Raw genomic sequence first — 16,673 nt, 5'->3', positions numbered from 1 at the left:
TAGCCCCCCTTTTTTGGTCGATATAACACTTACTCATATGCATGTATGCGTGCAACTCGGGCCCATCATAGATGCTGTTGGCTGCAAGATACGACAAGGATAAGCCGCATGTAAATCCTACTCTACCGCTCAGGTACACATCTCAGGGGCCAACGTGCAGTCGTGGCTGGCTGCGGAGATGCTTATTATCGTAAGGACAGATAACGGCCCCGGCAGTACCTTGGAATTCTGCCCGGTACGTTGCATTCGAGACCGGCAACCGTAAAGGGTCGAAGGATCGAGGCTCTGGGTTGGCTGCCGGCTGCTCACACCAGCTTCCGACGGGAAATCCCCCTATACCCGCGCATGGAGCCGGTATGTAAGTGCCAATATGAACCATGGAGACTCGAATCGCCCACCTTTCATAGGGCTGGGCTAGGCTATATCCCCGTGGACTATGCGGACGCTATCGGAAACATTCACGCCTACATGTACGCAAGACCACCAACGGCCCGCATCGAGCTATTTCGCACATGTAGCTTCTTCCAACAACAAGCTGTTGGGCAACTCATTCCATGGCCAACCAATCTCCGAACTCTCTCTTTTTCTCTTCCCAGTGAGCTTCCAATTTCCGGGTTCCCGGTAACCAATCGCTAAAGAACACATCAGAAGGATGAAAATTTTTTTCCAACGCCTCAGTAATATTATTGCAGTGACAGGGCCAACGGCGACAGCCGTACCAGCTACCTGGAAACGAAGGGGCCTCAAATTTGGTTGAGCGAAATAGTCCAGGATTCCCTCCATTCATCGCCTTACTGGTTTCTATTTCACCTGAGCAGGGGTCTAATCTTCCGTGCCCTAAGCCGACGTGTCACTCACAAAGAATCTCCATGGTTTTACGAAGTGTTGCTCGTATGGAATTTGATTGCGTGCGTGTTGGGTTGGGCTGCGAGCAGACTCGCACATTCTTTCCTTGATGGCTGGCTAATTTTAATCATACAGTCATTTATAGTATAGACTTGCGTAAGGAATTTCGTTTCGCGAAGCTCGGGCCTATCCGTATGGGGATCGTAGCGAACAATCCAAGCCCTACGAAGATTATGCTTGTATTTCTTCATATACTCCAGCCGGTCAGTCTGGCAGGAGAAGAAGGTATACCTAGTTCACTGGCTTAAACCATAGAAAGAACCAATGGGACCAGCCCCTAGCCACCAATACACAGCCTGGGAAAGAGTTACCGAAGTCGTTTTGCCGACCTTCACAGGGTAAGTCAACGATAGATTCAAATATCTCATACAAATAGTCTAATGCGGCAGACCCGAGTGCTAGTATTGTGCGCAGTAATCGCGCACTTTGCCGTTCTGGTGCAGTAGTAGTCTAGATTACTGGGAAAAGAATCCTACGAGGCCATGACTTGGCTGAGCATCCCCTGGGCCATGTCGCCTCACTTGGACGCTTGCGGTGTAGATGGATGCCGTGCGTTGGCACCGCCTCCAGAATATCGGTCCTTGACCGACGAGGCGCGAGATATGCATAGCTATTGCGTTAGTTTTAGTCCCGTAGTGGAAAAGGACGTTTTAGAGGCTGCATACTTTCGTATTGGGAGCGCCGAACTTGGAGCGCCGAACTGAGAGCGCCGAACTGACGGACGTCCGAAAGAGAGGTGAAGCTTAGGCAGCAGCAATCTGGTCCTCTCACAGCCCCATTGACACCGAATCAATCTCTTCTTAGCCCTTTTGGTACCTTCCAGCTACGTACATATTGGCTTATTTATCCTGTGATTAATTTGTCTACGGTATTCAGTCACATATCTTACAAGTGGAACTTGGCCGTACTAACGGTCTGTGACTGCCCAACCCAACGTAGGATTTTAGGAAACGGGCACTTATGCAGCTCGGGGAGCTGGCGTGCGTGTGCTTCGTACGAATATGCGTACTAACGGCCATTAGTCGCGGGAAAGCTGGCTTCCTATTTCCGACTCATCCCTAGGCCGACGCATCGCCAAGGCCATTTAGGCGTAGTTTTCTCTGCTAACAGCCAAGTGCATAACGAAGCATTCGCTCAACAAAGTTTACCGGAGAAGGCGTTTCTCGTACGAGTATGAGTTGTATTAAGTGTTTGGGATTATCCATGCAATTTGTGTTCCAATGTGCCTGCTAAAGACAGATGGTGGTATCATTCATGCATACTCGCTTGAGGAAGCGAGAGTCGCATTGAGGCTTTCGCCGCAAGATGGTTTTATCTCCGCGATGGAATCTGCCCACACTCAGCCTGCGTAGGTCTACACAAATTACAAGAATTGAGACACATTGTGTAAATTAGACTTATACCAAGTCTAAATCTGCTACTTTTTGTTTTCTCATTGTCCCACTTAATGTATTCCTTCTTTCAAACACAAAATTTGATATATGAGCAGCTTGGTGTCACTCCGGAAGAGATAACAGAGCCAAATGATTGGCGGTACTGCCCATCTGGGAGGCCGCTGATTGGATAGCTGCTGCGCTGAAAGAGGGGGTGCGTCTTCTGCATAGCATTATAAGTGGACAAAGATAGAGCCCGCGCGGGGAGAGCAAGCCTGGTGAGATGTTATGACAGGTCAACTTTCTGTGACATGTAGGCTGGATGGCTGTTGGCGGTGCTGGTGCAATGTGACAGCAGACAGGAGAGTCGTATCAGGGGCACGATAATATCTGGGGTTAGCTTTAATGGCCTGCAATACGACGCAGCTTGGATCCAATTTCACTGGCCACTGGGAAACTGCCATCCAATAGCATGCACGAGAGGGCTTACGACGAGGCAGGAGGAGAAAGTCTCCGATCTCCGTCAACCAACGTAACGCACGTATGCCAACTCAGCTACTCGTGTTGTTGTGTTACTCGAAGTCCTGTTTGCTCACGTCCAGATGCATCAAAACTCAAGCCACAGCATCATCATTCAATGCGCATCGTATCCGTGCACGACTCTCACCAACCACACGTGAGTTTCACAACGGTAAGCAAAAAATGACGCTCTCCTAATGCGCATTTGCCCGCGAGTAAAAAAAGGTACGAATCGGGGGATACAATGCCGCTCTGGTCCTAGCTCCAGTTCTGTTTCTAGTTTTGGTTCAATTCAGCTGAGGCTACGGAGTTAAGAGAGAGAAAGAGGGAATCGCGAATATGCCGAATATTTTGCAGTTACCTCCGCAAACTTGATCTATGCGACGGTGGGCATATTTTGCCAAGCAAACCTGCAAACCTCAGCACAGCACAGCAAACAAACAGCCGCCGTACATGGCGTCACACATAAAACAATGCCGGGCGTTCAAAAATGGGCTTAGCATTATGGGGCCGGTGAAGAGCTGAACAAGATTAGATGCACTGGATTGCATTTGTACAATGTGAGAGGGTCGCGCCACCTTTCAGGGGAAAGGGAGCCAAGGTACTTGCATTTAGCTGGTGATTTCATAGCACTAGAAGGTATACGTTTCATACAAAAATTATTGCAGTACACGCGCCGGCGAGAGGCTGAAAAAAGCACGGATGTTTGCTCCAGAGATGGCGCACGTCTCAGCCATGGCGGACAGGCTAAAACGAGACACGGGGGTTCGAAGACTTCGTGGCGGCGGGATTACAGGCGGTCTTTGGTTTAGTGCTTTGTACCTGATTATCTGGTATTGTGCCTTGAGAGCCTGAAGAGTCATGAAGCGAGTTGCTGAATAAACAAAAAATGACTTGTCCCATTCGCTTTCGCGGACTATTGGTACTATATGATACTCCGTAAAATGCTAAGCGCAGCCACAGTCCCAGCTTTTCGGAAGGGCTGCCCGCAGAAAAAAAAAAAGATCCTAGCACAGAAAAAAAGACGCCGCTTATGTTTCCAAAGATATCCATCTATCAATACATTTTGAATGTTCCCTTTTTCTAATCCCTTCCCAAAGAGGATATGTCCTCCTGCGGACAGACCTCGTGATGATAGCGGCCTCATATTTGGCCTATGGCCTTGGTCGCCAACAAATGAAATGCCATATTCGGTGTGTTGCTCGGAGCACAGGCCAGCCCTTTTTGCTGTCTTGCATACCGGTGTGGTGTCACTGAGGTATGACCACCTCCTTGTGTTACCGTGGCTTGTTGTTTAGCCGGCCGCTGAGACAACACAACTCGAATCGCACTTTGATCCATATCCAATAATCCCAAAACAAAATAACTCCCTCCTCTTCGATGAAAAGAGGCTAATGCAGTGCAAAGCAGCGCAAAATGCAGCTGGTTGTGAAACAAACATGACTGACTTTGCGCCTGTGAATCCGTCCCAAGTGTAAATGAGCAGAGAAAAAAGCAAAAACAATAGTAAAAACAAATCCCAGCGGAGAATGCCTGCTTAGTGAAACTCCGAAACAAATGAGCTAATGAACCAGGTTTGCACCTGGGGGAGAGTATAAGCCATTCCCGTCCCATGCCGTCTTGTGTCCATTATTATGGCAACTTTTTTTTTGTTGTTTTTTGAGGGTTTGCGTGTGTTCGTATGCGTATGCGCCCCGATTTTTGGTTTCCATTTCCATCCAATCAATAAAGTAAAAAGAGATGTCCTCCTATGGCCGTATTCCGTCAAGTCCGATTGCTGTTCAGGCGCCAAGATGCCCAATCCAATGATATCTTTTTTGTGTATTTTTCTTTTCAGGGTTTTATACATGTTCCAATTGTTGGTACGCTCTGAAAGGGTAGAGCTTGGAGGGCCCAAGAGTATAATGAATATGCTGAAGTGTGTGTTTGTGGTTCTGGGCTTCTGGGTGATGATGATTTATTGGGCAGGGACTCGTGCCTGAGGAACCGATCGAGATTCTGGCCTGCGGATGAGCTTCGCCCATGGGTGGTTGCTGGGTGTCTGGCGTTCGCGGCAAGCAGCTGTTAGTAGAAGTGTTAGTACCCAGTCAAGCAAGTCACGAGAGTATTGGTGTTAGTCGCAATGCATACCACAGATATCGTCGCCCCTGCAATCAATATGTTAGCTCTGTAATGTTGCATCGACCATCGGATCCCAAAGCTTACCAGTACTGTTTGCTCACAATTGTGGGAACACATCGTCGCTCAGTCTGAATATATTTGGGGCACCATGATTCTACCAGGTGGTAGTGATGTTGGCACTTGAGCTCCTTCTGTAAGTGGCAGGTTTGGTTAGCATTGGCACATTAATCCCAGCTTCGAGCTCGAATATAAGATCGGGTAAGAAAAAAGAAGGCGGGCAGTCGTACGTAGATGTAGTTGCACATGGTTGCTGATGATATCCGAGGCGTGGGAAAAGGATTAGAGGAGGTGCTTCTCGGATGGTAGTGGAGGTGTCGTTATCGTCCCAAGGGCAGTCGACCAAGGTGAAAAAAAGGATTGGGTGAGTTAGTTCGTGTAAACAGAGATAGAAGCAAGACCAGAGATGTCGATGGAGACGTATTACTAGTTGCTGTCGTGAGTAAAACCCCCAATGCAGCGGCTTGCAGGCGGCGGGGGGACGCCAACGTTTATACCTGGATGGCTAGCCGTCAAACAGGGACGCTTTTGACTGACCAGGTCTCCGGGATTCCCATGACAGACATCGATGTAAAAAGAGTGGTGCCCTCAAAGGCTGTTTCCACCTCCAGACTCAGTGAGGCGTGAGGTACCGCCGGAGGGTTATTGCCAAGGCGTGCACCCCTCTGGCTACTATAACCCTGGCCTGAGTTACCCAAGCTTGAGCCATCAAAAAAAAAAGTGTTTGCCCACCAGTCTTGCCATCCATGGGTCTTTGCCCTGACGTCTGGGGGGAGGGGGGTGTTGGCGGTGCTGGGTGTGTGCGCGAGAGAGCTTTGCTGAACGCCGACAGCATGAGAGGAGAGTGTTATTACGAGTACCGCAAGTACTTCCCGCAGGTACCAAAAATGGTGCTACAGCTTGAAGAATGGGTGTGTCCACGAGGGCTTCAGCGAGTGGGGGTGTGTGGATATTTGCAGGGTGGTTGCAAAATGGGCAGAGCCCACGGTCTGCTAGTTTGGTACGAAGTACGGTACAGGTAATGAATGGCTATACGCACTGGAAGAGTCTTTGTCAGTCACCGGCGGGCGGACTGACACCCCGACAGGACTCGATAGTTGCATAAAAACCCTGGTCTCCTATCTTGCAGCACCGCCGTGGCTCAATTTTCTTTCGTTAGAGCGTATAATGGAGCGTGTTGTGGCGTTTGGGGCTCTAATCAACTAGGAAACGCCTGTTAGTATTACTCGTACATCAACACTTGCAGGCCCAGGTAGGTCACTGCCGTCGAGGCCTTGTTATTACTCGCTACATTTTGAAGTTGCCTGTGTTACTACTGCTAGTACCGGAATACTAGCAGTTGAGGAGGAGGGGACGGTCCGCCGCTGTCTTTGCCCTCCAAGTTTTAGTGACGCGGAACGCCGCAGCACTACGACGCAGTCCGTCAGTTTAGCTGCTGCCGATTACTCGAGGCAGTCCTTCAATCCGTCCATCCCATCCATCCATCCAGCCAGCCTGTTTGCCTTCACCGCCGCGAGCCAGGCCGCACCGGCGCCTCAGCTTTAATCGCTCGCGGCACCTGCAGAGCACAGAGATGCGTGCCGTCTTGTCCGTAGGACTTTTTACTAGTTGCTACGATGCAAAAAGACACGACATGGGGCTCTTGTTTGTTCCATGTCTTGATTCATCAGTGCTGGTTGCTACCCCCTCTCTTGGCTGGCAGGGGATGTCCTCCGATGGGACCAATCCAGGCCGTCGGTACGGGAAAATATCCTAGAGTACGAGGATCTGATTGAAATCACGGGCTGTGCTATTCGCAGGGAGCGGTTATAGAAATGGTATGATTGCTCGTTCTTGGTCATGAGACAACAAGAGGATGAGTATTATAGGCCGTTACCGAGTACTCCCCAACGATATTATGACGAATAACATCCCCTCTCCGCGGTCTATTCCAGCGATGATCCAGCACTCTAGAGGCGAATATCCGTGGGAGCTGGTAGGGAATACCCTGTAATAGAATCTCCAAAGTTCAGCCAATCCGCGCTAGATCAAGCACCGACTTGAAGCTTCTGCAGTCTAGGGCGTTTGGCGGGATGAGGAGAAGGCACTTTGAGCGCCACTATGTGACTGCGTTGATTTTTTTTTTTTTGAGCTCTGGACTCCAATGAGCAGATACTGATGTCGTTGAGAGGAGTACATCACATCATAAGCCTTACCAGCAATGCTGCTCCGTAGCCATGCAGCACTCCTCCATCATCTCATCGCCAGCATCGGCATCAAGTACGACACTGGGCAGCATCCATTGGCACACTGGCCCGCTATATCCATGCAGCTGCACACTCGCGCGCACTAGCTAACCAGAACATACATGCATAAAATTTGAAACCGGTGAAAGATGAAAATACCAAGAGGCTTGCTGCTGACATTGGCAAGCCCAAAGAACCCACGTGGTTGGATGGTCTTTGGAGCAGCCAAGCAGTCCAAGCCCACAAATAAGGACCTGGTCACTCACTCGCTGGTGGGTGGCAGATTCTGCTCTCCATCTTGCGTTGGTTGACCTCATTCCGGTCCGTCTCGCGGCTACCAAGTGATGCCCCATATCTACGACATTTCTTTTTCTTAAAAAAATTTTTTTTTTTAACTCTTCTCTTTCATCAGGCTGCCATGATAAAACAGCACTACGATTTGCCAAGAACTAGCCAAACAGGTAAGCCGAGAAGATGAAGATGAAGAGAGAAGCACAATCATCAGCGTATTTTTATTTGCGCAGAGTCATGGGTCCTTGCAAGCGCGGGATCCTTGGGACATCAAAGGCGGGTACGCAACTTGGTGTCATGACTTGCTTTGTCTGCCTTTACTGGCTGCAGCCTCTGGAGATTTCAAAGCTCTCGAAAATGGTGTGCCATTGCTGCCGCATGTCGAGCTGGGGGGAGGGATGGGAACCATGCTCGCGCCAAAGCTTCTATTAAGAGCCAGCCCCAGCACGGCTGCTCTACTTTTTATTTTATTTTGTGCACGCACAAGATTACACTCGTACTGAGTCCTTGTAGCTGTAAACCGCAAATATACCGAAATCAAATGCTGATACAGTAGCTGCGCGATCATGGCGGTAAACCGACACGTTTCCACCTCGACTCTTCGGCAAACTTCCAGGCAGAGACATTGGGTGGATGACTAGAATACGAGCTACTACTATTGCAGCCCATTCGAAACGGCGGGAAGACGAAAAGGCGGCAGAAGAAGGACCCGCCATGGACAGAACGGGTGGTCCCTTGGAAGCCTTCTGGAAGCCTTCATCAAACCCGCCCAGCCCACTTGGCGGGAAACATCGTGGGTTTCGATACTACGGAGTGGTACCTTCGTACTGGCCGCTCTAAACGCAATAGAGGCCACACCCCCTGGCAAATTGAACGGGCTACCAAATCGGTGGGAGCGCTTAAGAGTGGCTGAAAATGGCCTCGAATCTATCCATCGGTTTAAGCCCCAAACGAAAAATCCGTGCTGCCGAATTGCCCTTCCAGGTGGCCTCGACTCTGCTACCCCTGCCAGGCCGTGTTACGGAGCTCAATGGTCCGACAGCTATTGCAAATATGTATCTACCAAGTAATATTAACGAATAGCAGTATAATCAATAGTACGTACTTCCCAGCAGCACAAAGACAAAATTACCCTTTGCCCAGGGTCACAAGTCCATACACACGTATCCATAGATGGGCATCTCCACGACTTGGCGAGCGAGTTCCCTAAGCAGGGGTCTCTGGCTTAAGGAGGCGCCATCATAAGCACAGCCGCAAGGTGGCATGCAGCGAGTATATCGAGATGGTGTTCTGTCAAGTTTTCTTCATAGCCGTATAAAGCAGTTGCTGCTCCCATGATCCCTGAAAATATCTGTCTCCATCGCCGGTCAAAGAACAAGTATAGATGGTCCTGTCCCTCTCACCAAGTACTGGCTCGGCGAACTACTGTACCTTTCCTCACCGGGGGTGGAGAAGAGGGCGTGTGTCTCGGAGACGCCAGAGACGGGACGCTCAACTTCAATAAAAGACTGACTCCATTTTTCACAGTGAACGGCTCTGATGAGAGACACACACCAAAGGTTGTCATGACACAGCGCAACTGTCTGTGCTTGTTAGCCTGCCTTCCAAATGCAGGAACCAGCGAACTTCGCCGCCGCATGGACATCACCGGCAAGGCCGCAGTAGCTTCGTTAACATCCCGCTAAAGAAATGGAGATGTACTTCACCACGTTTTTTCCATTTGAACGGCGAGTCTTAGAGCAGTGCGCGACGGCTCGTAACGGTAGCGGTAAACTTAGGACGGCATGTCTCAGGTCCCTTTGCCACGCCCTGTGTTGACATCCAATACGATCAAGGTAGACAGAGATAACTCAACTGCCTAAACAGACAGACAACAGTATACGAGGTCACAACAACTACGATCGTGCGTGAATATGATGTTTCCGCCCCCTTGCTTCGAAGAAAAAAAAGAAAAGAAAAGAAGGCTAGAAGCAGAAAATTTCTTCGAGGGAGCTTTGACACATCCCCACATAGTCTTCTTTTCCGACACCGTTAATCACCAACAACTTAGCCTCTACCCCTTGGTACCCAATCATTCCATCGGACCGCTCCCTTCCTCGCGTTCTAAAGCCCCTCAATGACATAGTGCTGTATGTATGAATAAATTGAGCCCGACTTTTGACAGCTTGCGGCTCGCCCGATAGCTTAGAACTCAGTATCGCGTCGCGGGCTAGGCATTCTCCACGCTGCATTGTTGTCTCAGAGGGTCTCATGCTTGTGGCTACACAAATTCATGCGATCGTGTTCAGAGTCGTCACTGTCGCCGCCGCATGTTTCACATTACTAGTCGTGGTCACGGGCCCTCTGACTCCAAAGTAAACAACAAGTAGTGTCGATATCGATGGCATCATAGACATACAGGTACAAAGTATCTGCAGTCATCTTTTCCACTTTGATATTGCCGCAACCGGCATAGATTTGCTTTGCCGGAGACTGGTAGCTCCCTTAGCCCGGCCCCATTGAAAAGAATCTGTATGGAACAAATGAAAGAGCCCACAGAATTTTATTGCTTGTTACAGAGAGAAGTCGGTGTCCTTCAGAGGCGGAACAATCCGAAGCTGTGACTACAAAAAACAAAGATTGACATTGAAGAGCCCCAAGGGGGTCGTTCATCAGGCACGGGACCCAGCTAGGGGTACAAGTCGGCCACAGCACTGCTTGTCCGTGTAATTGTGGCTCGAGCCAATCACTGCCCTCACCGGCTGCTCGTCTCTGGGATTTTCCAGGATGCACAGCTGGCTGCATGGGCCGAGTTTTTCTGGGGGGATCGTAGGGCCCTGACATCGAAGGACGCAGCGCTGTAGCAGCGGTGTTTGCCCTCTCTCTCTCCATCAGTGCCCACGCACCTGGTCCTGTTCTGCGTGCAGCCTGTCTTCTCTTGGCCTTGTTGCATGAACACGGAGATGGGCGTACATGACGCGCATGAACAAATGTCACTTGAACGAAGCACTCGTTCTGCCCCAAGTTATATTCCAGGATAATGACATTTCCGCCGCTGCACGGACTGCAACACAGACGCCATTCCGCCGCGAAGGGGCCTCGCACCGCTATTTCGTTTGAACAAACATGAGCAGTTTCCGGGCTCTGGGCCTTGTCGATACTAATGTGCTTAGCCCCTAGTAGTAGCGGCCGAAGCTTACGGCCGAGGAGAGCTACTCTCCACTTGCTGGCAGGACAGTTCCAGATACTTGACCAATAGCTTACGCATGAGGAAAAGAAGAAACGGCTAAGTTGTCAAGCCTGTCTCTCTGTGCTCTCTCGCTCTCCTTGTATCTCCATTAAGTTACTGCTGAAGAATTCCAAGCCTCTAGTGTCGGTCGTGCGGACAATGTCCATGGGGGGATGCTAAACTCTCGGGCTAATCGACGGCGGCCACACGCCACCAAGCCGCAACGAGGTAGTAGTGGGTAGCGAAATGTCTTATCGGTGAGCCGTGGCTGATAGTATGCACCCTGATGGGTTTGTTTCTGCGGATTGTTTTCCCTCGTGACAGCCTCCAAAGCCCACTTGTGGTTGACGCCTTCGCAGAGGCGCTCATGGCGGCTCCCGGCTCATTGGCTGCAGTCGGGTCTCAGCACCATAACGGCGGGACGGCGCGGCGGGCACCAAGTAGAAGAGTTTTATCGAGTCTTATTTGGTAATGGTAGGAGTAGCAATAGCACCGCTTGAAAACTCGTCGTCGGCCTTGGACCGAGACCAGGGAGATAGCGTCGTATTACAAGTAGTTAGCAAACCGAATGTGCCAGCGGCCCGAGCAATAGCTTGCGCCTGGCGGAAGACTCGCGGCGTTTGACATCCCGGCAAATCTTCATCATTACGCAGCCTCTCTTTCGCTGAGCTTTCCCTTTTCGCAGACCAAGGAATCTTATCCTGCCGCTGTTCGTGTGCCCCGACACTACATCAGTTCTCAAAAGCTTGTACACAGTAAAGTGCTGTCAGTCGTACGAAATGCTCCGGAACAGCCGCTGTCATCCTTCTAGAATTTCGTCTCTAGGAGCCGAGATCGTATACCTATAATAGTGCACCTTACAGGGAAACCCTCCGACAGTGGAGTATTCCTCTAGAAATAGGGCCTACATTCACAGGCGAGTGGCAATCTTACACGGCCAAATTTAACATGTTACCAGCGGCTTCCCTGTAGCGGCAATATTATGAGCGCCAAAAATTACTATTTTCCCATTCAGTGTGTGCTCCGTGCTTTGCCTAGATATTACTAATGGGTAATGTACTATCTCAGCAAAATCGAATTTGCCGACACAACTTGCCGACGGAAGTTTTTTCGAAGAAATGTAAGATATGTACTCAGAGTGCGGATGGGCGGCACCAGCCCTATTGCTGAGATAGTGTATGGCAGATTTGCCAGCTCAGGATGAAGTCCTCCAATCTTGAATAGGTAGAGAGAGAGAGAGAGAGAGAGAGAGAGAGAGAGAGAGAGAGAATAAGGTGTGTGTATACTAATACGGCGCAAAGGCCTCTAACGAGTCATACTGTCCGGCAAGAGGGAAAGAAAATTTTTGCCAAACAAGAAGTCGGCATTGACATCGAACTTCGCTTGGGGTTAGTTTCAAGTTGGATGCGGCGAGCGGGCTGCCAAAAACAGCTATCCAGGTGGCTTTCGCTTTTGACATGGCGGTAAGAAGGGAAGTATCATGCAGATATCCTTGTAGATGCAGATTGACGTGTGCATGCATGGCCTATTACTTACTCCATATTACTGGACATGCACCCTCGTATACGAGTACCGTATTCTTTCGCAGCTCGCAAAAATTTCGACTTTAGAGTCTTTCCATATAAAGTGTTTCACTAGCTATCTTTGGCAGCTACTTGCCTGATTGTAGTAAATAGTGGAAGGATTTTCATTAGAATCCACAATCGAGTTTGGCGATGCACGCGGCAGTTGTGGGAGCAGCCAGTATATGTTCGGTGTATGTGTACGTGTATGTTAGAGCGCAAGCATCATATGCGACAACCTTGGTTTTGGCCGGGATAAACGGAGGGAAATTGTTTACAAAATGAATACGAGAATGTAGTGAGAGCTACAGAGACTATTGTTCTTGGCCCTTGGCAGCGCCTATATAAATCGGGCGGATGATTAGTATTTCTACCCTACCATTGAAGGTTTACGTAGCTTCCTTTAAGCATATATTAGATGAAGGGGAGTTAATAATCAGACTGGCATGTGCTTTAGAAAATGAAATGAAATAGCTTAGATAATTGCAGGTGAGTGTCAGTGTATCAACGACAATGAATAGCCGGATCTTGTGATTTGGTCTTGTGGTAGTTCAATGTCGTATACTCTGTAGATGCGATGCGATTTATGTGCCACTTTGATTGCTCTTGGAGTTCAAATCTCCTAGTGTATTCATCTAGCTACCTCATACTATAGCTATCAGCAATCCTTCTAGATATTGTTCCAATACATTTGTAAGCGATTAGATATGCAGCCAGTCATTGTCATTCTCAAAACCTCTGGCTTGGCGACGGTTCCAGTTTCTGTGAAAGACACTGGCATCTTTGCTGGAGCTCAAAACACATCCTCTATAGAGAAATATGTGCCATATATAGATCATTGGCAATATTTTAGATAGTTATGACATCGGTTGTGTATGTTCCTCGGTAATGAGGGTAATGCGACGGACGAAGTTCGCTACGGTATTTGTGTTTGCAATAGTCTCGCCTGTAAAAGGTATCACAGCAAGTACACCACAATAGCGGTAGTCATAATACTTCTTCTACTTCGTTTTATCAGTCATTTAATTGGTCTGTTGAATCAAGTGCGTTTCTGAGCATACCAACAGGCTGCCCGCATGGACATGTACCGTCTCACTATGTCAAATTCCAAGTTTATTGTGAAACTATTTGGACCAAGTATGTAAACAATAAATAAATAAGTTGACTGGTCCAGTATGAATTGAATCTATATTTTCTCTAAAATGCGAATTATAGACGAAGCCGCAGATATACTTGCCCGTCCGTGGCCTACGTCAACAGTTTCGCCAAGTCGCTAGTTGCCAACTCACTCCTAGTACTGCGAGCAGTAACTTCGTCTAACTAACACTGAACATTCCAATATTTATTGTTTAACACCAAGAAGACTATATCTTTATTGCTTCGTTTGGATTGATGGCGATTTAGTTGATCTCAAATTCCGCTAAATACCTAACGCATCTAACGCATCTATCGCATCGCTCGCAAACGCTTGCAACTTGTGTTCTGAAAATATAAGCTACGTCTTACAGTGATGGCTTTGCAAATTTAATGAACTTCCTTATTTGGTTATATCGGAGATAGCTTTGCACGCATAAATCCTGAGCTTTCAACTCACTTAATTTCCTCGTATCTAAGATAGACATACCAGCACTGAGGATAGACTCCCGAACTCTTATATCGTTCAGCATAATGCTCATAAAATTGAACTTAATGATCCTTCTTCTAAATATTTAGCGCAGCTTTAGTTCATAAGCCCATTCGGTTACGCCAATGTGTTCTGGGAGGCCATTAAAAATGAAGTCGGATGAGTGTATCCATTACCCTATAGGCTAAGACGCCTAGTAAAGCTCGACATGATAGGCTGCACGAAAACTAGCAGTCATATGGAAAACCTCAAACACGATAAGGATTCTCCAGGACAACTATTAGAGAAAATTTATTACGTGCTTGAAGTAAACCTATTGCCGAAACTTGATGGACGATGGGGAAAAGGGTTCGGTGAATTGGTCTAATATGAAGACCTCTCGCCAAGGAGCAAGGCGGTAGTTGATGATCTCGTATCCATAGGCGTGATTTCGAGGAGATTTTGTTCTAAATATTCTTATTTTGAGTCATTTTCCTCTTCAAATGGTGTTGTTCGCATGCAGATCTCATATCGCAGTAATTAGAACGATAGCTCTATACTTGAGATAAGGCTGAACTGAAAATATTGGCTTGCATATTTGAGGGGCTGAGAGTTACAAAGCTGTATTTAGAAACATTTAAGTGTGGGGTATACAATGCCTAAGATTTCTTTTCTTGCTCTCTGCTCTCTCTTGATGCCGGCTTTCTCTCTCCCAGAAATGAAGGCGCCCCATTTCCATTCTTATACCACCGAAGAGAAGTTATCCAACTTCATACACATTAACATATAGACTTTAACAAAATAATTTGGCACGACTTATAAAGCCTAATTTTTAACATTTGCAATTTGTGGTGTGAGTTATATACTTTTTAGAGTAAGATATGAAAAACTGGGATGTTTTGTTTATCAATACTTCTGGTATGCTTTTGACAAATATTAATTTGATTGGGAGACAGTGGCACCGAAAATAGCTACCAATGTTACCTTACAACCCCATATATGCAGGTGAACTCTATGGTTGAATGACAGTGACGTGCACAATCAGCGGTGAGAAAGTCCTGTGGCCTCTCGACATAAATAGCTGCCTTGTAACCACTTGTTATTCCTCGCGTAGTATTCGATATTTACTTGTGTCTCATTGTAATCGGATAAAAAATTAGCCTCCGTTCTAATTTGCTGTGGTCAATAAACTCTAAAACAAGTTCTCGGTGGCATAAAAAAGCCGAACCAGCATCTTTCCATAAGCCGCCCTTGGTTCGCTTGCCGCTTATGTGGTGATTAGTTAAATCCTAGGTAGTTTTCGTAAGCTGTAATACTCCGTACGCAGGCCATATATTACTCCGTAACTCGTACTACGTAGCCCTTTGTGGCGATTCGTGAAAGGGATGGTCTACCGGAATCCAAATGAAGGCTCACTGTATGTAGCCTGTGCCAAGTATACCCAGATGATTTCAGGCCAACCACCAAAGACGGCCCAAAGGACGATCCTTCTTGCACGCCTCCCTGCCACCTCCCCTTTTTGCTTTGTTTCTACTGGTCTGCTTGCACATGTTAGTTGAGTCACGGGAAGATTCCGTGAGAGATTACTGTACTTCGTAATACATACTTCGTACTGCTAGGCAATATCCCTCCACCCTTCTCTGTGCCCCCAAAAACTGTGGGATCTAATTCGGTCAGCGAAAACTGGTTCTCGGTATCTCCCAACTCAGCCATGTGATTATGAAGTCTATAGGCACTATACCTATTCTAGGGCACGGGTTGCATGCTCCGTGGATCGCCCCCACAGCAGCGATCTTGGGGTGTGAGTATGCGTATAATTGATACAAGGTTGTGTGTTGGCGAGGCCGTCTCTGCAGGTATTAATTGCTGGGCGGCGGAAATATCACCATCGGCGGCAGCCTCAGTCGTACTCGTAGACGGCCCACTATCAGGTATTCAGACCGGGCCTTTTCCCCCTCTAAGGCCATGACGAAGGCCTAGCGACCACAAAGATTTGCATGGAGCTGGGTAAGCTATTCTTGGGACCCGTCCCTGTACCTATGTACTTAACAGTTTGCTAAAGGGATCTGCGATCACCGCAGCAAATAGATAGGTCTAAGATTATCCTTCTCCACGAATATTCGGCTGAAGCGGTAAGAGAGCACGAAATGTACTTCTTATTTTGCTCGGCAGGGGTGGAGGTAGAATGCCAATTCTTCTCCGAATCCCGTGAATTCACCGTTATGGACAAACTCTTAAATTCTATATTCGAATCTCGATGGAGCATATATATGGTAGCGCTTCAGGAGTAAAGCACTTTGGCTTTCAAAAAGTATGAATACCATGACTAAACTTGACTATCAAAAGCCCTCTTATTTTTCCTTATTTTTAAGCTGCTTACTGAACGCGGATTCTATTCCGAATTGAATGCACTCCGCCGACGGGACGGTTATTTGTGGGCAGATCACTGAAATTGCCGCTTCATGGACTGGGCATCCTTGTTTCTTTTTTTTCCCTTTGCCCTTTTTATCAGCTCGAGCTGTACTTTCTGAGCGCAGCATGAGCGTCACATCTCTTTTTAAAGATATCAAAGTAGTATCAGTGGCCTTTCTCGGATATGACCTTTTTCTGAACAGGGAAACTCACGAGCTGAGAAAGCGGATATAATTGCCGACTTGCCAAATTCGGCCCCCCCTCGAACTGGGCTAACCCGCGCTGGCCGTAACCAGTAAGTCTCCATAACACGTGAGATACGAAAGACGTCGTCAGCCTTTCACTTCAGTTGAGGCTGTTAAAGGAAGTACGAGATGTAATACGGTGCGCGGCTCG

At 48.0% G+C, this 16,673-nt stretch overlaps 3 protein-coding genes across 3 annotated transcripts; 1 reads left to right on the top strand and 2 right to left on the bottom strand.

The window, feature by feature from the left end:
* The first annotated feature begins 2,587 nt into the window (after window positions 1-2,587).
* Window positions 2,588-3,378, top strand: GGI43DRAFT_83184 (uncharacterized protein). The gene is made up of 2 exons (XM_083210377.1): window positions 2,588-2,970; window positions 3,114-3,378. The coding sequence occupies exons 1-2, from the start codon at window positions 2,823-2,825 to the stop codon at window positions 3,296-3,298; spliced, it is 333 nt and encodes a 110-aa protein (XP_083059623.1). The 5' UTR covers window positions 2,588-2,822; the 3' UTR covers window positions 3,299-3,378.
* A 423-nt stretch (window positions 3,379-3,801) lies between these two features.
* GGI43DRAFT_83092 (uncharacterized protein) lies at window positions 3,802-4,679 on the bottom strand. Its single transcript, XM_083210376.1, has one exon. The coding sequence runs from the start codon at window positions 4,410-4,412 to the stop codon at window positions 3,942-3,944; it is 471 nt and encodes a 156-aa protein (XP_083059622.1). The 5' UTR covers window positions 4,413-4,679; the 3' UTR covers window positions 3,802-3,941.
* A 76-nt stretch (window positions 4,680-4,755) lies between these two features.
* Window positions 4,756-5,224, bottom strand: GGI43DRAFT_384953 (uncharacterized protein; the record flags this gene model as incomplete). The annotated part of the gene is made up of 4 exons (XM_083203588.1): window positions 4,756-4,859; window positions 4,929-4,945; window positions 5,004-5,110; window positions 5,207-5,224. 4 exons carry the CDS (start codon window positions 5,222-5,224, stop codon window positions 4,756-4,758), a joined length of 246 nt encoding a protein of 81 aa, XP_083059621.1.
* Window positions 5,225-16,673: the final 11,449 nt, after the last annotated feature.

Source organism: Trichoderma evansii (assembly GCF_050947405.1).
Source record: "Trichoderma evansii strain SZMC 28006 chromosome Unknown GGI43scaffold_13, whole genome shotgun sequence".
NCBI lineage: Eukaryota > Fungi > Ascomycota > Sordariomycetes > Hypocreales > Hypocreaceae > Trichoderma > Trichoderma evansii.
The sequence above is the reverse complement of the archived record's forward strand: the minus strand, read 5'-3'. Positions and strand labels throughout refer to the sequence as shown.

Coding starts and splice junctions, on each gene's coding strand:
- GGI43DRAFT_83184 (XM_083210377.1), top strand. CDS start 2,823: ATGCCAACTCAGCTACTCGTGTTGTTGTGTTACTCGAAGTCCTGTTTG. Junction 2,971..3,113: donor CACACGTGAGTTTCACAACG/GTAAGCAAAAAA, acceptor TACGGAGTTAAG/AGAGAGAAAGAGGGAATCGC.
- GGI43DRAFT_83092 (XM_083210376.1), bottom strand. CDS start 4,412: ATGGGACGGGAATGGCTTATACTCTCCCCCAGGTGCAAACCTGGTTCA.